Source organism: Chionomys nivalis, chromosome 9, assembly GCF_950005125.1.
Source record: "Chionomys nivalis chromosome 9, mChiNiv1.1, whole genome shotgun sequence".
Classification (NCBI taxonomy): Eukaryota; Metazoa; Chordata; class Mammalia; order Rodentia; family Cricetidae; genus Chionomys; species Chionomys nivalis.
This window is the reverse complement of record NC_080094.1, coordinates 68,004,209-68,028,570: the sequence shown is the minus strand read 5'-3', so window position 1 is coordinate 68,028,570 and position 24,362 is coordinate 68,004,209. Positions and strand designations below refer to the sequence as shown.

Genomic DNA, 24,362 nt, shown 5'->3' with positions numbered 1-24,362 from the left:
ATCTTTCACCCATATGATGGGTTTTAAGTTTTCTATTTTCCAGAACTTTGTGATTCTTTACAATAAGGGTGTGTTGTTTTTATTCTCAGAAAACTGAATAAGCTATCTGACCGTTTTTAAGTCTTTAGAATATATATATATATATATATATAATATCCCCATTTTCTCTCTGTTCTTTTATTTTCACCATGACATTTTATATTCAAGGTAGGTTACTTATATTTTCAATGACAGAAATGCCACCACTGCTCTCTAATGTAACCATGTTCAGAAATATAGAGATGAAATTCAGAGAAATAATTTTTTGTTTGAATATTTGCTTTAGTTTTTCAAAGTGATATAAGAAAAATGACATGAAGATTTTCACTCAGTCATTTGAAATTAATTTCTCAGGATTTGTACTAGCTCCAAGATCTCTTTCAAATTTCAACTGAAGGGCAGAAAAATGGTCCCATGGTTTAGAGCCCTGGTTGCTCTTAGAGAGGATGCTGGTTCTGTCCGCAGCACACACAGTGGTTTACAATCATTGATAACTCCACTTTCAGAGGATACAGTACCTCCATCTGCACCAGGCATGCAAATGGCATATGGACAAACATGTAGGCAAAACACACGTGAAAACAAATGAGTAAATCTTAAAAAAAAAAAAACTCAACATAGGGGCTAGAGAGAGAACTAAGCAGTTAAGAACACTACCACTCTTCCAGAGGATCGGATGGCTTACAGCCCTAGCTCCATGGTGATTAGCTCCCTCTTTTAGACTCCAGAGGCTTGCACACACACATGAACATATACAAGTATACACACCAATAAAATCTTTAAAATGCTCAACATATATCTTGGGTTTTAGAAAATCTCCTTTGGAAACATGAGAATTTAATAGAAAAATACATATTAAGATTTATTTTATCCATTATGTGTCTCTCTGTATGTGGGAATGAGCATATAAGTACAGGTGCCTGTGGAGGTCAGAGAAGGTACCCAAGTTCCCACGACTGGAGTTACAGGTGGTCGTGGGTCAGTGTGGGGGCTGGGAACTGAACTTGAGTCCTCTGGAAGAGAAGTATGTGCTCTCGACTGCTGCACCATCAATCCAGCCCCAGGAAAATACTTTAAAAAGCCAAGCAAATGCACAATTACAACTAATGGTTTCCCTTATGGTATTTACTTTTATATGCATTAACTCACTCAACTCCCACCGGGTGCATGTTATTCCAGTGCACAGATGGATAAAGTGAAACATGGAGTTTGTTGATGCCATACAGTACTAAGAGATAGACCCAGGATTCCATCACATGCAGCAAAACTATAAACTCCATTTCATCATCTTCAATGCTTCTCAGTAACAGCAAGCTTGGTGATAAAGATATATCAGGGTGGGTAGAATCTAGAGACAGAAGGCGTACCATAATTTACATAGGGTACATAGATTATGAGGAATTATTAAACCATGATAAACACAAACTATTGTTTATACATTCTACATAAATTATTATATGGATAATATCTATATTGGACTATCATAACTTATTTGTTCTGATAAGCTGGTGAGACCGAAAGAAATCTGGGTTTCCACATAGCAGAAATGTATAGAAATTCCATTATATTAAATATTAAATTATATTAACCACAGTCTGTTACTTAGTGGGACTAATTCTGTCTTCTTAAGGACCTTTCACCTCGTGAGTAACCCCGACCTTGTGCTGGCAGTGTCTATGGCCAAGGCTCAAAATGAAGCCCACGGCTATCCAGTTATCATTCAGGTAAGATACACACAGGCCAACAAGAAGCTATGCCCTTTCAGGAAGCTGCAGTGAGACTCCATGCCCCTTTGTTACAGAGCAAAGGGATAGCTGTCATAGAACGTTGTTTTGAATGTCACTGTTAAAATACTTTTTGCAATACCCTGCCTAGACTTCAAATTGAGTATATTGAGATACCTCAGTTTGTTTCATTCTGGTCAGTGGTGAATATAGGCTTGCTGGTAGTCAAAAGTGGGGACAGTGATTACAATCACACTCTGGCAAGCAGGAGAAACTGTCCTTACAGATTTCCAGAAGCCTGCAACCTCAGGGGGTGATGGCTCTTTGGTGCACCTAAATTTATTGATGAAGAGCACAGACAAGGCCCCACTGGGTAGATATTGGAGGAAGAGACCTTGTCCTTCTTTTGGGAGGTCATGAGCCCACAGTGGTAATTCTGCTAAGAAACTCACTTGCAGTACGTCTAATGCAGGCTTCATTTGAGTTTGGGGCAGAGACCCTGAAGCTCTTTTCTGTTGCCCCTCTTTAGAACCAAACACTCACAAATGGACGTGTGATGCTCCCTGATAGGCCAAGGAACAGCTTAGGAGTGTCCCAGCTCTGCATCTGCCTTCTGGAAACTGCACCCTGGTTTCCACCAAACAGCATAATCATCTCCACATAACATTTGCTTTATTCTGTGCTTTTAATGAGGAAACTTGTTTAGCAGTTTGGAATCCCAAATCAGGACACAGCAATCTGGATAGATTCTGAAATTCGCTTAATTAAGTTTTCTGTCCTTTTGGTAAATAAGAACTAGACATTTGTGCTGAAGACGCAGCACACATAGCCTTTCGTGTTTCCTACCGGGTGCCTCTTCAACACGGGCCACAGCTAGGTGAAGCCTCACGTGCCTGCACATTCCGTTCCCTACTCATCTTCATAACAGTTGGAGATACAAATGTCACCCCCGATGTGTCTTATTTTATAAAGAATAAACTTAATCATAAGGCAATTTGGAAAAACTTCCAAGGTATCTTCCTATTACCAGCGCTTCCATTTTTATGTATTAAATAATAAGCTCTTGAGAAAACATTCATGTATCTGTAAGTGGAAATGAGTCCCTTCAGGTTAATGCCACTAGATCCTTTCCCGTTGCTTGAGAATTTAGCCTTTGGTTTTCCAGATCGTGGAGGGACCTCTGTTGTCTGACCCACTAAATTAGTGCTCAGAACTTCAATGTTGTTTATATCTTACCAGGCACAGTAGTTATTATAAATTATAAAGTTCCTTGAGGCATCATGATATGCTTTCCTGTTGCTAACTTGCCGGCTTATGTCTATTTAATTACACTTGAGATAACTCCATAGAATGCTATAATTAAATAACAAAATTACTTCCTATAATAATGTAAACAATAGAATTAAAACACATATCCTGTTTCTATTGCATAGTTAGCTGAATTTTTAAAGCTGGGTTTTAAAAAATTCACTTCCTTTAATATCAATCAAACACATGTTGAGAGGTCGACAAATTGTGTTTTCATTTAGTGAGTTGGTGTTTAGGGAGATATTGTGCATGCATGTTGGGCAAGAACATAAAAACAATAGGTAAATTCAAATACAGTTGGGAAAGCAGAAAGTCAAATAATGTTTCTAAAAAATGCTGTTTTGGTCAATATCATAATCTTTTAAATGATCTAATCAATAATCATTCTAGAAACTTTTCCTAAAATATTTTCATGATTTACACACATGCACACACACAAAGAGACACACAGACACACACCCATCACACACACAGATATGACACATGCACACATGGTCATTTATTCTGCCAATTTATTTATTAGAGAGGATGTTTGAAAAAATGTCCTGCAGGTTCAACTATTTAGGAATTTCCCTAATTTCCTAAGCATAATTTTTCTAAGAAGAAATGATTAATGTTCTTTTAAAATGTCAGAAAAAAAACACAAAATAGTGTTAGGAGTCAAAAATAGTGGAATTACAAAATTTTAATTTGTTTGTTTTTTGGTTTTGAGAATCAAGTATGTTTAATGTTATGTAGCTTTGTGTGTAATTCCTAAATACTGACAGTAACTATCATTTACAATAAGTTATGAGTAATTGTATTTCTAAATTTATCCAGTAAAGAACTCCTGCTCCACCATCTTATAAACTTGCCTGTCTCTCTGAGTCCATATTTTGTCACTCTTTCATTTTTTAGAAATACAAGCCATACAGCAATGGGGCTGCCAATCAAAAGTGGCACTACGTGGCAAATACTAGAACATTTATAGCCTTTCACAGCACTGCCCTGGATCGGAAAATCACAGCAGCCAATTCTTCCGGCCTTTGTACATCATCTGTCACTAAAGAAAACATTGATCAACCTGTAAGTAGTTCCTTCTTCCCAAAGATGGAAGAAAAATAGGGTCAATTAATAAAGCAGGAGGTTTTTCCTCCATGGAAAGTTTAAGTTCATATAAGGCTGAACACTAATTTGCTTGCTTCAGACAAGGTCTTGCTACAGAGGCCACGCTGGCTTCTGACTGGCAGCCCTCCTCTCTCAGCCTCCAAGGGTGGGATTACAGATGTGCACAACCATGTCTGGCATGAATGCTGGTTTTTGATGAGATCATTTAGACTCTAAGATTTTTAATAGGAAAGAATGGAAGGAAATTATGAAAAGTAGAATAAATTACACTCTCTATCTAGAATTACTTGTTTTACTGTGGAAAGTTTTATACATATTCTAAAGTAGACACTAGTACAGAGAATCTTGATTGATGCAACACATTCATTAAGATTTGGACACTTTTGCTAATCCCAGATATGATATTATTTTACCTCTATATTAAGCATGCAGTTTAATAATTTTGATCATTTTTGATATAAATCATCATGTCATTGTCATAATTAATAAAATAAACAGTGACATTTGGGCAGTATAATAAACTATTTTTTTACCAAATTTTCTAGGTTGTCCTAAAAATTCATTTTTATTGTTGGCAGTTTGAGTCAAGGCTGAGAAAAGGCCCTCAGGTGGGGATCATGTTCACAGTGTGGTCCATAGGCAGGCAGCATGCTCTGACTTGGGGTGCCGTTTGACTTGGTTCTCTTTCTCCACGATCTCTGTAAATAGGATTCACACTAAAGTTGTTGTTAAACCTTTGTTTACCATTTTCTACAGAGTCTTCACAGATTGCCATGTGTGCTTCAGATACTCAGGTCTCTGAAGCCTATGCCTAACTTCTGTTTTTAATGATGCTTTAGTGGTTTGAAGGAATTTCTCCTCAACCCAATACCTGAAAATTTCTCAATGTCTATTCGTCTAATGTCATCATTTTGCTTCAAATCAGTCGATTTTATCTCTACATCAATTAGCTAAAGATTTAATAAGAATATTACCTCATTATAATATTCCAGTAGTCAAAAATACAGTTTGAAAGAAAAGGCAGAAGAAATGTGTGATTCTTTCTTGCACATCTACTTAATCAACTGAAAAAAATGTATAGCCCTTGTGAGGTGGCAATTTGGGTTGAGCTCTGCCGGGCAGCTCTGCTGGTCTTGACAAGGGCTGCAAAAGTGGCTCTCATCATCTTGTGGATTTTTAGTGTATGAGGACTGGATAGTCCAAGATGGAGTCTCCCACAAAAGTTGACTCTCCAACCATTCCACTTCTCATGAAGCTTGAACCAGTGAGTTCTGTGTGACCTCAGGGCTCCAACTGTAGCTACAGAGCCAGGCGCTACAGTGCAAGCTGCTTTCATGCACCTGCTTGCCTCTTACATCGGCTGTCATTGGGCCAGTGTCAAGGACATAGCTTGCTCACAAACACAGAGGAGAGAAGGAGAAAAGCACTGTACCTCCTGACCAGAGGAACGGTAATGTCACCAGTTGAAAGGACATGTAAACAGCATTGGAATGGTTTTACTGTAACCACCTTTAGAAATAATTTGCTACACTAACAGCCACATGGTTAGTTTTCAAGTCAGTGCCTACCAACCACAATTATTTTTGCATGATGTCAAATGAGGTCCCACCCCCGCTTCATTCTTTACTTGTATTAATAGCCTTGTTATGAGCTCCTGTGAGCTTACATACTCAAATCCAGTCAAACTTTTCAAATTGTTCTTTCTAGTCTCAAATTGCCCTTCTTTGAGTCAGTTGGGACACTTATTTTTGCTCTTGTATTTTTTTGATTTTATTCCTTAACTTTAGGATCTATTAATTTCTGTGCACAACAAGATGTCCCTTATATACAAGATGCTATATTGTAGTTTTTCTGCCTTTGAAGAGGTACTGGTCATTCTTCAAAGAAATCTTGATTTTGTATAGAAGTTAGGGTTCTCGGTATTGCATAGTCATTGTAAAGTTAAGGAATACTTTTAAATTTTTAATTACTGGGGCTGGTGAGCTAGCTCAGCAGATAAAGCATTTGCTGGCAAACCTGAAGACCCAAATTCAGTTCATGCAACCCACATGATAGAAAAAGAGAACCAATTCCTGCAAGGTGTCCTCTGACCTCCACCCATATGTGCCCTGCCCGCAGCATACACACCAAATAAATAAATATATGTAAAAACTTAATTATTGAGAAGCATAATAATGCATTTGGGTTGTGGTTTTAAATTTAGCATTTGATGACGACAAATGTGTTTTCCTTGTGCTGTGAAGAGTTCTGCAAAAATGCCCTCATGGTTTAGGAGCCCCACATGGAAGCATCTTTTCTGGTGTTTTAGGGATACTGTTACCTCTCACCCAATGGAAAGAAAAAAATGATGCTCTGCCTGGCTTGTGGACAGTCCATGCGGGCAGAGAAGGGGTTGAAACAGCTGCTTCCAGGCTCTCCATTCTTCTGTGTTTCTGGCTCCGAGCAGAAGTCCTTGCCACGAAAGCCATTCAAGGTCATCAGCGTTGCCAAGGTACTTCCCCACTTATCCAGCTGAGCTCTGCTACTGCCCATGCAACGATGATTTGGAAACTTGGGTGCATTTAGATTGACCTCACATCCAAGTTCACTTCCACGCGTCCACTTCATCTTCCTCAGAGGCACCTTCCCATCCTGCCAACATTGATTCCTTTATCCTAATTGCAATTTAAATTGCATCGTCTTCCAATAGTTCTGTTCAGCCTTTGGAGTGAATCGGGCACTTCTGCTGCTGTTGGCTGCTGACACCTTTCCCTTCTCTTTGTGTAGCCTTTAGGTCGGGAAGTGACTTTGAGTCTGCTTGGCACAGCAGCATTTGCTCTATGTTGATAGGAGAAGCTCCTTTATGAGCATGGTGCATTTCAGGGAGGATTTGACACATTGTTGTTAGTAGCAGTTCAGGCTAGGTGGCAGAATTCATGCATCCATACCTAATACCATTTAGAAGCCCTAGGGGTGACGGTAGGGGACTAACTCTGAGACATTCTGTGACCTTAATTTAAAATGACACCATTTTAAAAAAGAAAATCCTCCCTTCAACTTGAACAGTGTTGTTGGAGGTTGCTTATTGGTTTCCAGCCGCCTGGCTAGCTTGGACCTGAAATAATCACACAGAAACTGAATTAATTAAATCACTATTTGGCCCATTATCTCTAACTTCTTATTGGCTAACTCTTACATATTAATTTAACCCATTTTTATTAATCTGTGTATCACCACGTGACTGTGGCTTACCAGCTAAGTTCTCAGCTTCTGACTCTGGCAGTGGCTCCATGGCTTCTCTCTGACTCTGCCCTTTTTTCTCCCACCATTCAGCCTAGCTTCCCCTACCTACCTAAGTTCTGACTTGCTATAGGTCCAAAGCAGTTTCTTTATTCATTAATGGTAATCACAGCACACAGGGGTGACTCCCACATCACCTCCCCTTTTCTGTTTAAATAAAAAGGAAGGTTTTAACTTTAACATAGTAAATTACATATGAAAAGCAGGTATCAAACAAGAATTACAGTTACAATATTTATAGCTACTTTATTTTTTATCATAGCTAAGGAAAAACTGTAACTATAACTATAAATTCTTCAACTCCATCAAAGACTCCAGAAGGATATAATATTACCAAAGTGAACAGGAAGTGCATTGTAAGCAACTTCCGAAACTCTAGAATTGATAGAGACATCTCGCTACCTAGACAGTCACCCAAAAAAGTTCTTCTGTATTATCAGGGCATCCATCTTCAGCCTACAGGCCCACAGTATCCAGCAGATTTTTCCATGAAGCAGGAAATTTCAAAGACAGTTCTGCCTATATTGGCAGTTTGTCAGTCACCTTTTTTTTCTGTGTCCTGCAGAATGTCTAGCAGACTCTTTCATGAAGCAGGAACCCCGAACGATCATCTCACCTTTAGGCAAGTTCAGCAGTCATTTGTCTGTGGGTCCTGCATGTCCAGTTAAGCAGTTCAGGCAAGCACAGTTTCTTGCCCAAATGGCTAACCAACTCCATAAGAAGGCTCTTCGATGCCAATCTTTCTCTTGAAGTAATTTGGTGCTTCCAGGAGCACATGTGTCTCACTGTTATGAAAAGTTCTAAATTCTTAAAAAACTTTAAATGCCATATTCTGCAGTCTTTGAAAGATTTGAAGAATTCCTATCCATCTGAAATACTTCTCTGTACATCTAGAAAATCTAACTTGCATGACTACAAGCTTGACTACTATAAATGATTCTCTATTTACCTGTATTTCTTAATTATACATTACATTTTTAAATGAGATGCATAATCACAATACCTTAATCAAGAGCAGAAATTATATATATATATATAGTATAACAAAATAAACCTTAAATTTGTATCAGTAATCCAAGATCAATACCAATGCAAATCTCTATAGCATATCACCTTTTAAATATAAAGAAACATTTATAGACAAGATTTAGGAATATGGGTGTAGTTTTCTCCATACTGCTTCCTACTGATTGTTGGGTGTAGTAATTTTTGGGAGTGTTCACAGTGACCTTTGTGGGGTTTTGTTTCATCAAACCACACCAGTCTCCATAGGTTCTCATCCTCTGTGGAAACAACAGAAGAACCTCTTTTCCAAAGCAACATATATTTAGATCCAAATTTGGAAGTCATGATACCTTTATAATATACATGCTGGTTTAGCTTAGCAGCCCATTTAATGGAATGTCTCTCTGTACTTATTCATAGTCAAAAAATTCAAAGATAACACAATAATATACATAATCCAGACTCTCTGTGAATTTCATCTTTATATGGCTTGTTTTTACTCTATTACTTTTTAATATTTATTTTATTATCTTTACTACTTTAATCTATGACTGTCTATACTCTATCTCTTTAAAGACTTTATACTTTTGTTAAAAACCATTTACTTCTTTTCCAAATATCTATACTCTTTGTCTTCTTTCCTCCAAGTCTATGCACATTTATCTAACATTGTCACCCATTTAGAGGTTTTTTATGTCTGAATCTGTCCTACTGTGTATCTGTAATTGTGTATCTGTGTATCTTTATTGTTAAGGAGTGCTTTTTTTAATTTTAGCTGCTTGTCAATAGCTCAGGGTTATTACTGATTTAGCTCTTACAGCTTAAATTAAAACTATTTCTATTAATCTATGGTCTGTTACATGGAGTTACCTTTCTTTCATGTTTATTTTTATTTTTATTGAGCTCTACGTTTTTCTCAGCTTCCCTTCCTACCTCTCCCCTTCAACCCTCTCCCAAAGCCCCATGCTTAAGGAATGCTTCTTTTTTTTTTTTTTTTTAACTTCTTTTTTTTTTATTCTTTTTTAATTAAAATTTCCACCTGCTCCCCGTTTCCCATTTCCCTCCCCTCCTCCCAAATATTGCCCCCTCCCCCCACTTCCCTCCCCCTATCCCCACTCCTCTTCTCCTCCCCCCACACCATTCCCCCTCCCTCTTGATACTGAAGAGCAGTCCAAATTCTCTGCCCTGCGGGAAGACGAAGGTCTTCTGTCTACTTCCAGGAAGGTGAGCATCTAAACAGGCTAAGCTCCCACAAAGCCGGTTCATGTATTAGGATCGAAACCTAGTGCCATTGTCCTTGGCTTCTCATCTGCCTTCATTGTCCGCCATGCTCAGAGAGTCCAGTTTCAACCCATGCTTATTCAGTCCCAGACCAGCTGGCCTTGGTGGGCTCCCAATAAATCAGTTCCACTGTCACAGTGGGTGGGTGCACCCCTCGTGGTCCTGATTTCCTTGCTCATGTTCTCCCTCCTTCTGCTCCTCATTTGGACCTTAAGAGCTCAGACCGTTGCTCCAAATTGAGACTCTGTCTCTACCTCGATCCATCGCCAGATGAAGGTTCTAAGGAGATATGCAAGATATTCATCAGTATAGGATAGGGTCATTTCAGGTTCCCTCTCCTTAGTTGCCCAAGGTACCAGCTGGGGACATATTCCTGGACACCTGCGAACCCCTCAAGAGTCAAGTCTCTTGCCAACCCTAAGATGGCTCCCTTAGATAGGGTATATACTTCGCTGCTCCCGTATCAATCCTTCCTATATCCCAACCATCCCAATCCCCCGAGCTCCTCCCATCCTCCCCTTCTCATGTTTCTCATCCCATTTCCCCTTTGCCCCATGCCACCTCACCCGCAAGTTCCCAGTTTTTGCCCTGCAATCTTGTCTACTTCCCCCTCTCCATGCGGATGACTATATGATTTTCTTTGGGTTCACTTTCTTATTTAACTTCTATAGGATCACAAATTATATGCTTAATGTCTTTTATTTATGGCTAGAAACCGATTATGAGTGAGTACATCCCCTGTTCCTCTTTTTGGGTCTGGGATACCTCACTCAGGATAGTGTTTTCTATTTCCATCCATTTGCACGCAAAATTCGAGAAGTCATTGTTTTTTACTGCTGAGTAGTACTCTAATATGTATATATTCCACACTTTCTTCATCCATTCCTCCATTGAAGGGCATCTAGGTTGTTTCCAGGTTTTGGCTATTACAAACAATGCTGCTATGAACATAGTTGAACAGATACTTTTATCATTTGATGGGGCATCTCTTGGGTATATTCCCAATAGTGGTATTACTGGATCTTGGGGTAGGTTGATCCCAAATTTCCTGAGAAATCGCCACACTGATTTCCAGAGTGGTTGCACAAGTTTGCATTCCCACCAGCAATGAATGAGTGTGCCTCTTTCTCCACAACCTCGCCAGCAAAGGCTATCATTGGTGTTTTTGATTTTAGCCATTCTGACAGGTGTAAGATGGTATCTCAAAGTTGTTTTAATTTGCATTTCCCTTATCGCTAAGGAGGTAGAGCATGACCTTAAGTGTCTTTTGGCCATTTGAATTTCTTCTGTTGAGAATTCTCTGTTCAGATCAGTGCCCTATTTTTTTATTGGGTTCATTAGCATTTTAAAGTTTAGTTTCTTGAGTTCTTTATATATTTTGGTGATCAGACCTTAAAATGCTAAGTGCTTTTTAAAACTTAAGCTGCACCATTACAAGGGTATATACATTACTACCTGCTTGCCCAACCCAGCCCAGCATGGCAGAGCTGCTTGCTGCCTCTGAGAGCCATGCACAATGCCACATCTCTAGGCATACAGCTGGTCCATGTTGTCACCAAGCAAGCTGTAGCATATTGCTCACAACTCCAATTCAAATGTTTGGTTTTCCAAAAGTGTCAGAGTTCATGCTAGCAGCACTGCCCACAGCCAGGAAGCTGCTGTTTTGAAAGTGCAAGTGGCTGCTACCACTGAATCAGTAAGACTTCTCTTTAAAAAGCCATGCTTTTGCTTGCTTCTAGAAAATAGAGCCCACCCAAGAAAATGCTGCTACCAAACCTGCCTACCTAAGTTCTGCCTTGCTGTAGGTCCAAAGCAGTTTCTTTATTCATTAATGGTAATCACAGCACACAGAGGGGACTCCTACATCACATGTAAAAAACTGGGGGTGGGGTGGGGGAAGGGTGGATTTAAACAGCAGAATAAAACGGAGGTAATCCTAAAATGTGGCAGCCTGCCAACCTGGTGTGCCCCTCAGAGGTCACCTGCCTGTCTCTAGACCTCACTTCTCTGTCTCCCAAACCTGATTTATACTAAAAGTGGACAGTGACAGGTTGCAGTGAACTCACCCTAAGTAGTAACTTAGGGTTACTAAGTTAAGTAAGGAAGGGGAAAGGAAGCAGTCATCTGGAAGCCTGAGGGTATTTGGTTTTTTAGACGTAACTGGGAAGGACTACTCTGCACTACAGTAGTTCAGCCAGGGCCTGTGCATCTGGGCAGGCTCCTAGTCAGGACACTGGGGAAAGCTTTCTAACAAATGTTCTACCTTCCTCCTTCATCTTCCACCAATGGATGGCCTCCTTCTAGAGTTGTTCATTAAGAAAGTATCTGTAGTGTTCATATCCCCTTACTTCCATCCCAGGTTCTCTTTGGTCCTGGTCTCCTTTCATCTGCAACCCAAACAAACATACAGCAACATTTAAAGAAAACAAAAGCAAGTCAGAAAGACAGACCAACTTCTCAAAAGTCAGTGAGAGGGCTAGAAAAAGAACTGAGGAATTTTGGCCCAGCTCTCTTCCTCCTCCACACCAGGTATCTAGAGTACATAAAGAAGACACTATAAAACGTAGGTCCACCACATACACACATATGCAGACTTTAAAGGGGGAGTAGAGATATGCCAAGATAACAAAACAGAAACAATTCAATATGTGTAAATGATTATTTTTTTTTAACAAACCAGGCTGATTTATCTTCTTATGAAGCTGAAGACACTCTAAGGTATTACGAAGAGCGTCTGTCATCTTTATGGATGAAGGCACGCACATGCACTACATCCCACAGTGGTGTGGTACCTTCCTACCAAAAGGCAGTGAAAATAATCGCATACAAAAATGGGGATGCATATCGGAATGGGAAGTTGATTATGGCTGGAACATTCCATGAGGTAAGTAGCTATTAATAAAATGCTGTATGTGTCCTTAAAGGTAATGGTGGTGGCAATTCTGGACAAGAAGTACCTCAAAGCTGAGCAGCAAGTAACCCTGTCTACATCCACCAGTTTGAGCTGAGGAGTTGAAGATTTCCATTTTCCAGAGGCATTCTTTCTGATGGTTTTTCTCTGAATATAAAGTTAGAAGCAATGTGAAACTAGCACCTTGGTTTTCAAGGGACCCAGAACAAAGATGCAAAGGAAGTGGGAAAATGGAACCAAAATGAAACTATTGCTCAATGAACAAAGCAAAGTACAAAAGTTAATCCCAAGATTTACCCATGGCTACAAGACTGGCCTCCTCTCTCTCTCTTTCTCTTTCCATCTGAGATGATACCCTCCTCCCAGTACATGGATCCCAGAGATTGGACTCAGGCCTTCTGGTCTGAGGCAGGCACGCTAAGTCTGAGCCATCTTGTTGGCCTACAAGGCCAGCTTTTAGATTTGTTTTCCCATCTGCAAAATGGCGGGGATAATATGTGAGAGTTTTGGTTAGAAAATAATTATTTGTTTATTTAAAACTGTTCACCCATTTGTAGTATTGCAACTTTATATCTTATAGTGTAACAAAAAGGAAGGAGATGCTACACACTTTAAGTATAACAAAAAGGAAGATGTTACATGCTTTAAGCAAGAATGTCTCCTGGAAAAATGTATCACCGTATATAAGCTGCTGGGCTTCAGCTTTAGAGCAAGGAATGTTCAAAGCCAGGTGCAGCTCATATTAACTTAGAGAAAACAGATGTAAACATTGCCTGTAATCAGAAATCAACATCCCAGTTATTCAGCATCTGTTTTCTGAAAATAAGGGCTTTACAGTTCTCTACAGTGGCTGACAGCTTGTTATAATTTCAATGTCATCATTATTTCCTATGAGTGTTTGTAAAAAATTGTTTTTATTTTTCTGTATTCTGCCTGCATGCAAGTGCACTTCATGCATGTCTGGGACCCTCAGAGGTTACACAAGGTCACTGGATGCCTTGGAATTGCAGTTATCTGTAGGTGGAAGCCATCATGCGGGTACTGGGAGGAGAACCTGGGTTCTCAAAAACAGTAGGTGCTTGTAACTGCCCAGCCAGCTCTCAGGTGCCTCCTATCCATTACTTACAACTCATGCTTTTCAGCTTCTTGCAGAGTGTACGGAACGACTTGGACTCACTAGAGCAGCCACCAAAATCTACACCAGAGATGGAACCAACATACTCACTTTGCGCGGCTTGGTTCTGTTTGCCATAGGTGATACCCTCACCCAGAGATACCCTGATGCACAAGAGAGAATCATGGAGACAGCTGTTAAAAATACAGAAGGTTGGTGAGCTTCAATGGGCATGAGTTGGTGATGTTTATGCTCCATTATCGAAAAGTTAAATATGATTCATCCAATCATCACAGCAAGGATTTCAAAATTATACCAGCGATTTTTGTAAGTGGTTCAGAGAAAGTGAGGATCTCATAGTGTCCTTACCTTTCTTAATAAGTAAGTAAATAAATAATACATATTCTTGTTTTAGAACTGAACCAATAAATTAATCCATAAAATTAACAACAGTAGGTAATTTAACTACTTTGTAAAGCACTAACGTTGTTTTGTTCTAAAACTCAGACCCCAAATCACCTGGGAGTAGTGAAGAAATTGTTGCTAGACCAGCGCTTCTCTCTTCCCACTGTTGATGGGAAGGTCTCTGTCTTCTACTTTTCCTGCCCTCTTTTCCCTCCCTGACCTTGCTGCTCCCCCTGCTCTATGAAGCACTAGAAGCTCTGGTGGATGTTCCTTTCTTGCCAGATGTGATACAACAGTGTGCTTCTCAATGTGAGATTTTCTACTCGGGTCTGGAGAGTCATGGTTTAGAGCTTATAAACTTTAGTTTGGGAGTCAGAATAGCAGGTTTCCAATCCCAGGTTTGCCAGATACAGCTGAATGACATTGGTCAAGGTCTTGACCCCGTCTCTACATCTGTACCTACATTTACCAATAATCACTTTTCTTACAGACTTTTCATGAGAAGCAAAGGAATTAAATGCTGATTAAAAGAAGAAAATCTTATCTTAAAGGGAATAAGAGATAGTTTATTCTGGAGTTCTTTTGAGTAACCAAAGCTAGAAAACATAGTTTTTTGTTCCCTCCAATTCTATGTTTCAACATGGAAGCCGTTTTATGGTTTCACAGGACAAAAAAAGTCATAAATCAAGGCAAGTTTAAAATATATTGATGGGTATATCAGAGATGTGGTAAGCTTTTTCTATAAGTCCAAGATGCTTTCTTGTGACATTTTTAGCTTTTGGATTGGTGCAAGCTAGTAATATTGGTCTGTTAATAGGCTTTTAAATGTTTTTACCTACTGTACACACAATGTTAGTTCAGACATGGGTGGGTGAGGAATGGCTGTTCTGGAGGGCTGGAACCAGCCTAAGATAAGGTAATTACCCTCTTGACCTGCAGTTCTCCAATCCCTGCACAGTACTGACATTCTAATTAGTCAGTCTGTCTCTCTATTCAGGAGCTTTTGTTCACAACAGAATGTATCTGCTTGTGATTTTTGTTTTTTTCCTTTTTGTTCTATTAAAATAAAACACTACATTGTGAGAAACATTTTGTTCTACCAAAGATGACTGGCCTACCAAAAGTCTATAAATTTCCCCATCTTGTGAAAACATAGTATATTCCTGTTTGCCCCCTGCTGGATATCAGACATTTCTGTGCCTTGACCACACCCTTCCTTTCTTCACCAGCAGTGAATTAACCAGGCTGTGGGGTCTAGCTCCCACCAATGGGGCAAGACCACCTGAGTCAGAATAAGAACTCAGTGAACCTCCATCCCCAATGTACTCGCTCACTCAATTCGGGTCATCTCAAACCCTGTACTTGTTCACTCAATTCGGGTCATCTCGAACCCGGTTGCCGAAGTAAATAACCTACAGACTAGACTGTGTTACTTTGTGCAGTTCTGGGAATATTCTTTTCTAATGAATGAGGTGGGGGAAATGGCTCAGTGGGTCAAATGCTTGCTGTGCAGGCATAAAGACCTGGGTTCAGGTCCCCAGTACTCATGGTAGTACACAACCATAACCCTAGGCTTGGGCGGTGTGGGCAGGTAAATTCTGGGGCCTTATACAGCCAACCTCACTGAAAGAGCAATCACCAAGGTCCGTGAGAGAGCCTGTTTCAAAATTAAGATGTATAATGATAGAGGATGATATTCCCAAACCAGCCTCAAGCAGACACATGTACCTACAAAGGCAATCATGCCTTAACATATGCACATGCCATGTAAATGAATAAATAAGTCAATGAAAGAATCCAACTCTCTAAGAACATCATGTTGACCATTAATTTTCTCTACTTTAATTTATGAATGGACACATTCAAAACACAAATTGAATAAATATTTAATATTTTTTCATATAATTTATATTTGGTCTTTGTGAATATAAGCATATATTATACCAGTGCTTGGCTGGTATCTATCAAACAGTCATGACTTTTATTTACTGTAATTGTGTATATTATGTTGATTTTCCCATGAGTTTTAAGAAACAATGATTTGAACAACTTGTACCAGGATGATTTTCAAAGCACATGGCTCTCCCTCTACTTAGTGTTAAAAGGGTAATCATCTCAAACGCAGTTCTTTCAAATTCCTTTTAAAAGTCTTCTTGACGACCAGAGTAGTGCGACTGCTCAGGACTGTCAGGAGGATACCACTCCTCAGGACAACCAGAAGTTATCTATTTAAGGCATCCTTTCTTCTCCCATATTCTAAAACCCATCCTGGGGCAAGGCAGTGCCATTTGTGGTCTGCTTCTGTTTGGAGTTGAGTTTCGGCATTATGCCATTAATTTCCACAGAAGAAATTTAAAGAAATAGCTGAAGTGTTTCAGCACGGTGCTTACAGGACAGGAACATATCTGCTAAAATCACTCAGCTCTGCTGCAACCCAGCAATGTCACTAAACTTCACGTGTTTCAGTTACTTTTTAAAAATTTATTCCATTTTAAACTATCTGGAAGGATGTTCAATTCTTTGATTGTCTGTGACGTTTCTGACTAAATGTGTATATTGGCTCCAGTTTTCATAATAATTATGAAAGTCATCAATGAAGAAGAAAATACTTTGAGCAAATGAATTCATAAAGGATATCCATTCATTATTAACTGACAAGAGTAAACATGTTGCTTCTTTCCCAGAAAACTCAAAAATGAAAATGGGAAACAGATTGGATTGTTTGGAAGGCATAGATAAATCTTTGCTTGCTCAGATCCTCAAAAGTCCTATTGCAATTTGGGTGTCTTGTGGTGAGCCATTTCTGTCTCTAAATGGTAAGGTTTTTCTGTTTTTGCTTCCTTTTAGACAGCATGTAAAAAGGGGAAATAAGTTTTATGTCATGAAAAAATGAATAAAGTGTGTCTAATGTCACCATAAGGATATTGTATTTATGCAGAGAGCCAATCAGTCAATTAATACTTGTGAAAAGACAGCTATATGCACATATTTACACAAATTGCTTGTTTTTCTCTTACTGGAATGGCTTATTCTGCACAGAGAAGTGTCTAATTTAGTTGATAAAGAGATGCTTGGTCTATAAGGCGGAGAATAATGATATCCATTAGAAAATAACAAATGAGTTTAATTCACACTGAGGACGACCTGTCTGCACATTTTCATTTTTAGGAATAGTACCCTTTAGGCAGTAGGTGGATGTTTAAAAAAAATGAATGGTCCCAAGCCAGGCTTTCATCACCACCAAACAGTTGGTGGAAGCAGAAAATGAAATATGGCTATTGCATATGGTAAATCTATACAATAAAGCAGTTTTGATCGCCCTCCTGGCCCGCCTCTGTTCCATACAGAAATGCCCTAAGCTTTCTCATCTTTCAAACGAAGCTTCTTTTAACAGCTTTTACCTCTTTTAATTACATCTTTCTAATTCAATCTGTCTCTCAAAGCAGAAAGTTCTGTGTAAGTTATTGGTACCTATGATAAGTTACTCTTGACAAACGAGCACTATGCAAAACATTATTTCTTTACTGTAGCTCCGCAGAACTCAGAAAAATTAAAGAAACAAAACTGGCTAAAGAAGGACCAAATTTTGGCTGATTTAGACACCATGAGGCACAAGATGCGGCAGTTGAAAGGTCAGTGTGGATGAAGTTAGTCATTGTGTTTAATTCCAAATGGAACATCGGTTACCAATAATTATTTTCTACTGCATGATACCAAATAGTTAGCCAATACATACTACAGAGACACTATGCTGTGTAAATTAGGACAACGTGTAAAATCTAATAGCTTAGCCATTTGGTACTGGTTTTATATCTGTAAATTTTATATTAAAAGGAACACCCCATGACTTGCATTTGCACTGAGAAAAGTAAGGGTTGTCTGTCCTTGCATTTGAAATGCTCCCTTAACTGACACTATAGAAACTTTAGGAATAAATAAAACAAGACCTACATATTTAAGCAGAATCTTGCTGTTATTCCTTGGTATTTTATTACTGGAGATAAAGTTTATTTATGGGACATTTTTCATTTTAACAATTAGAGCAGAGCAGTTGTGAAATCCTCAAGGTCATGTTCAGGGAGCCACGGACTCTCTTAATACAGCATGAGATATGCTTTTCATAGTCAAGGCTAACAGCGGCCAGTGTGTGTCCTCGCCCCTCGTTCTCCCCACAGAATCTCAGGTTCCTGACTTCATACTGTTTCGAGCATTTGAGATGCAGGTGATTGTTCAGAGAAAATCAGTATCCTGTGGACTGGAGTCTAGGAAGGAATGCATTTCAATCTTCATAATCACAGAATTTCAGCTCCTGATTATAAACATTGGCTTGTGTCTTCAGCCCTTGAGTCTTGCTTCAACCATAGCGCATATAGTTCTCAACATAAAAGGCAGCTCTGGCTTTGGGATAGCCAATATCCACTCCTTACCTGAGGAAGGATTCCGGCTATGAGAAAACTTTTTGTAACTACTCCAAGTGTCTGCTATCCAACTACTAGACATTGTGACCTGAGTATTTGGGGACAAGTCCAGACTCAAGCTGGTATGTCACCCAAATGCCAATGCCTCTTTAGTCTCCTCTACCAGAATTTCTGCCCCTCTTCATCCAGGCATTCTCTACCAGGAACCTGCAAATTGTCCTTGTTATCACTCCCCTCTCTCCTTCCCCAAGTGAGTCTCTAGAAAATCTTGTCCCCTGAGTTGCATTGAGCACTAATGAATTCCAACCCCCTTAAGTCTATGTGCTGGTTAGTTTCTGTTGATTTGACAAAAAGTAGTCACCCAGGAAGAAGGAACCTAACTGAGGAACTGGCTCCATCAGCTGGGACTATAAGGATGTCTGTGGGGCACTTTCTTGATTAGTGACTGGTGTCTGAGGGCCTGGCGCACTGGGGCTATACCACCCCTGGCTAGGTGTTCCTGAATTTTATAATAAAGTAAGCTGAGCAGACCACAGGGAGCGAGCCAGCAAGCAGCATTTCTTCATGGTTAATGCTTCAGCCTTCTGCCTTGAGTTCCTGCCTTGTTTTCTCTCTAGAAGACTATAAACTGCAAGCCAGATAAACTCCCCAGGTTGCTTCTGGTCAGTGTTGTATCATAGCTACAAAGAAGCTAACAGGAGGTGTCTCCTCTGCCTTTATCCAAATTCAAGCAGAACGTCTATGACTGGGTTAGTAGAACAGTTTCTAACTAACTGGTCTTCCGGCTTCAAGTCTTAGCAGCATCCATCAGATGAGATGGCTCCCAGCTTCACTCATGTGAAAAGACCCCAAAAAATGGTTTTTTTCCCCACACTTACAGTTGGAAACTAAGAATAATACTGAATACCAACTTATAATTGAAGAAGGCTTTCCTTCTTAACCAAGGACCTGAGAAATGGGAGATAAACCTCAAATAAAGTCTTAAAGTTGGGAAATGACTGATAGAGTAAGATAAATGGATGGGAGATGTGAGGAAGGAGAAAAGCCACTAGTGGGAAATGTTCCTGTCTTCCCTGGGAACGAGCAGAGATTTTCCTGGAACTCAGGCATCATTTCCTTTCCCTCCTATGATTCCTTCAGGTTGTTACCATAGCAACTATCAACTGTACTGGCACAAGAAGGTTGTCTTTTAGCATGCAGATGGGATTATAATAAAGACAGGGATTGATGAGAGGGACCACTCCGGCAGCCATCAATTTCAGTAAGATAAAAAAAAAAAAAAAAAAAAAAAAAGATGTTGCAGCCTACGGCTATACATACCAACCTCAAAGAGAAGCAAGATTACAGTGGCTCAGCAGTCAGACCACCAACTCAGTACTCAGGCACCATGAGCAAGGGCGAGACTCTAGAGTTGAAACGATCGTGTGAAAACACAAAGGTGTTAAGGCAGCCCAGATATACAGGCTACTGAGGCTTCCTAGCACCCTTAAAAACAAGTCTGGACCGTCTTCATGTGGGCCTCCATGATCCCACTGTCTATAAGGTCTCCTGTTTCCTTGCTCACTCCACCCATGAGTTTTCTAGAGTTATCATATGCTTTCAAAATTTGGGGCTCTTGAGAAAATTTAATTCCCTCTACTTCAAGTTTTCCCCCTCTGACTCTCTTGGATTCTCCCTTGTTGTTATTTTTACTTCTTATCCAGGGGTCCCCCCACAATGCATTCTAATCCTGGGGTAAAGCAGTTTATCACATCTTGAACTCCACCCCCATGGCCCTCAAGATATTATGGTAATTCTTTGTTCCCAGGACTATTCTCCTCAGATGAGAAAAGTTCCATTCTTCTAGTGTGTTCCTGACTAGTTTTAGAATGATTGAAAGAAAAAAGAATGAATGGAATTTCAATTCATTCACTGCAGGGAATCTTCCAAGCTCCATTTCTTTACTGCCTTAAATTTGTAGAAAGCAACATTACTGAAAATAGCATCTGAAAAAATTGCCTTTGCTGAATTCTGGTTTTACATTATGCCTTCAACTTTAACTATAATTTGCAAAAAGACATTTAAATGTAATTTGGTATCAGCCACAGCACCAACACCTAAACAGTTGATGTTTTGTTTGTTAGTGGAAGTCCATGATGGAGTTATCCACAGATGTACTTTCTTTTCAGATTCAGTGCTAATTCTTGTCTCCCCCTAAAAACTGGCATGTATTCTGCTGTTACACATAATTATATGGATTGCTCTCATGAAAAGCCTAGACTAGCTACAAGGATTATCAGAATAGATGGTAATCAAGTCTTAGCTAAAGCGCAATTCATAAAAACTCGGAGTGAGGAGGGAGGGAAAGAAGGAGAGAAGGGGGGAGGGAGGAGAATAGTCTCTAAATCGTGATCTCTTGGCCTCAGACTCCTAAATTCTGGTGTTGTAGACATCAACCACTGCTTAATTTTATACATCTTGAGGGTTGATACATCAGGAGGTATGAACGTTTGTTGGTCATTGCAGCAAATACTGTGTACAAAAAACATTAAGCTGATTGGTTTTCATTTGTAAGTATGATCAGTACTATTAATAATAGTAATTATTTTGTAACAATTTCGTGATCATGTAGCTTTTGTTAAACAGTTATTGCATGATTAACACATAATCGAAAATAAATATTGATACCTGCGTTTCTGAGAAGAAAATATATTTCTTAACTTGGTTTTTTAAATTAATTAATCTCAGTATTACAAATCAGAGCAAGTATCGCCTTTGCTGCATAGGAACCAGGTGGATCTATCTGATAGCTAAAATCCCTTCCCAGACACAGATATTGAAAAGGATGGGGGTCCTAATAAGGGGTGGAGTGCAGAGAATTGATGAGCAGGGCCATGTGAAACAGCAACAAAGCACTCACACTCTCTAGCTCCTAAGAGAAAACCGAGAGCGGAACAAGAATCCTCTGCTTGTTTCCCCAGCTTCCAGTGGGACAAGACATCTGCTGTCAGGAGAGCTCCACCTCCTTCAGATGGAACGGTAGGAGCAGGAAAGAGGCATGTCCCCAACAGCCCGATCATCGCTATCCCCCAGTCTCATGTCCCCAACAGCCCGATCATCGCTATCCCCCAGTCTCATGTCCCCAACAGCCCGATCATGGCTATCCCCCAGTCTCATGTCCCCAACAGCCCGATCATCGCTATCCCCCAGTCTCATGTCCCCAACAGCCCGATCATGGCTATCCCCAGTCTCATAGAAAATAAAGTAGAATATATAGAAACCATAACAAGGAAATGAAATAATTTATACAGAACCCCTTTGCTTGGCTTCAGTTTATGCTATCTTTACATATGTAAATTACAATAGATTATGAAAAACTTTCCACTGGCTGAAGCCTTTTGTGTATTTTCATGAGCATTATGGTGCTAATGTATTTGTTTGCTTAGGACCTCTAGAAGCAAGGTGACAGAACTGAATGCCATGTAATCTAGTTCTCGGGTTCCATTTTTCAGCTACTGCCCTTCAGCTGTGTAAATGAGAAGCAATTGCTGAACTCTGTGTATCTGAACAAAATTTGAATGTCCACGGTGCATTCTAAATATGATATTTGTTAGGGTATAATCCATTAAAATGTATGTTTCATAAATTAATATTATCTGCACTCTGTGAATAAAATTGGATGAAAACTGACTTTTTTTTTGGATTTTCGAGACAGGGTTTCTCCGTAGCATTTGGTTCCTCTCCTGGAACTAGCTCTTGTAGACCAAGCTGGCCTCGAACTCACAGAGATCCGCCTGCCTCTGCCTCCCCGAGTGCTGGGATTAAAGGCGTGCGCCACCACCGCCTGGCTAAAACTATTTTTAAGGATTTGTGTTAAGATTGCTGTGGTCCAAAGCTCGTTACCTAGCGATGCCGTCCCTGTGACTTACAGACCGCTCCAATTATGCTTTTCCGCATTCACAGACAGCACATGAAACGCGATGAGGCATGTTGTGTCCTTGCTTCCTGGAGAAGTCATTGCCATCACTTATTTTTATTGCTAGATTGTCTCATCAGTTTTAGCTGTAGAGACACATGGTCTTTATCCTCCGAAAGTCCTGAATTATTTTTAGAGTTTTGTTTGTAGCCATCATCTGAGAATCTTCAAATTGACAGGGTCTTGGCAGCAAAGTTGAGACTTTCATTCATTTTCCGGGCTCCCTAGTTTACTCAGTGGACTGGCCTCCTTAGAGACCCTTGTAGAACCTTGAGTCAGCAGCTCCTGCCAATGTCCCCTTTCTCAGTTTGTTTACAAAGTGTTGGAAATCGAATCCCAAGTCTTGAGTGTGTGAAGTAAGCATGACAGCATTGGACTGTGCCTTCAATCCTTTTTAATTTAGATTTAATTTTTTTTTTTTTTTTAATTTTGAGGCATGCTAGAATTGCTCTAGCTAGCCTGGCTTTTGCTCAGACAGGCCTCAAACTCGCCATCCTTCTGCCTCAGCCTTCATGGAAGCTTGGGTTTCTGTTATCTATATACTGTTCCCACATTTAGCTTGTAGCTATAACCATTTTCTTACCATTTTCCTTCCCTACTGAACTTGAAGCAAGAGCTCACTGAAAGAAGTGCAAAATGCACAACATGAAACATGACTTTTTATTTCAGAAGTTTAGAAAGCAATAGGGGACTCAGAGCCGTACTCACCTTCAACCCAGAGAGAGAAAGCAATATCATATAAGCATGACTGAAAATCCTATATAAGGATTCAAAGTGATCATGAAGGAATGCATACACCCTGGTCACCACACTTAATAATGTATGCCTGCAGTTCTTCAGAACACAGTATTCCAACAAATACATTCTCTTCCTCCAGCTTTTCAACAGTGGAAAGGACTCCGCAGAGGCATCAGAAGCAAATTGTGCTCAGGGGGTGTTATTAGATAGAAAAAAAAAACGGGGCTCCCATCTCTTCTGTTAATATTATTGTAGAAATACTTAATCCCCAGGCTGTGAGGCTAATTGTGGGGGAAGGCTTGTTATTAGTGGAAAGAACAAAACATATGCTCTGAGACTGGAAGGATTGATGGGCACCGAGTGAGGTCGTGAATTCTATTTGACTAAATTACTGCCGAACCAGCTCGCAGATGCTGTGTGGGGGCCAGGTGGAAGTCAGCACGCTATCTTCCTTTTCCATCTGCACAGCCACGGCCATTTAAAGCCTACACTTGAATATTGCTAAATAGTATCACCTTAGTCATCTCGGCTTCTATGATATTTTTAATATTTTATAGCTTATTTACTGCCCTTGGGTGGAACAATTTATGCCTGGAAAGTCAGTCCAATTCCCCTAAAACTTGGAAACCTCCTTTCAGAAGCGACATCTTTTGGTTCCTCTTTCCAGGGCGGCGAGTGGCAGCCCGTCAACCAGCCACCATGGTGCCCACCCAAAGCCCTCTGCAGCCGGTAGTGATGGAGGGAGGCTGGACAAAGCAGACTCAAGAGGAGATGAAGCTCATGGAACGTATCCGAGAGACCGAGGTATGCTCCTTGGGGTCCCAGACATTAAGGACTCTGCCCCTGTTAGCAGCATTTGTAAGTATCATGTTGGATTTTTAAATCACGCTATTAATATGCTCTCAGCAGCTAGGCAGTTATGACCACCATAACCATATGCCAGGCAATGAGTTGGCATTTGGAAAGTAGCTATCCCGGAGACAGCCAGCTCACATGAACGTCTGTTTTATTTGAATGGAGACCAGAAATTATGACCTTAGCAAAGACGAGAGAAAGGCCCAGTGGATATGTACAAAGG

General features: G+C 40.0%; 1 protein-coding gene across 1 annotated transcript in view; it reads left to right on the top strand.

Annotated features, from left to right (window-relative positions):
• Dcdc1 (doublecortin domain containing 1) overlaps positions 1-24,362 on the top strand; it is a 109,630-nt gene that overhangs the window by 72,968 nt on the left and 12,300 nt on the right. Inside the window, exons 10-17 of the mRNA XM_057781223.1 lie at positions 1,670-1,763; positions 3,969-4,136; positions 6,487-6,669; positions 12,424-12,627; positions 13,797-13,980; positions 16,858-16,989; positions 17,704-17,805; positions 23,952-24,088. Coding sequence (XP_057637206.1) covers positions 1,670-1,763; positions 3,969-4,136; positions 6,487-6,669; positions 12,424-12,627; positions 13,797-13,980; positions 16,858-16,989; positions 17,704-17,805; positions 23,952-24,088 — 1,204 coding nt within the window. The remainder of the gene's footprint in view (positions 1-1,669; positions 1,764-3,968; positions 4,137-6,486; positions 6,670-12,423; positions 12,628-13,796; positions 13,981-16,857; positions 16,990-17,703; positions 17,806-23,951; positions 24,089-24,362) is intronic.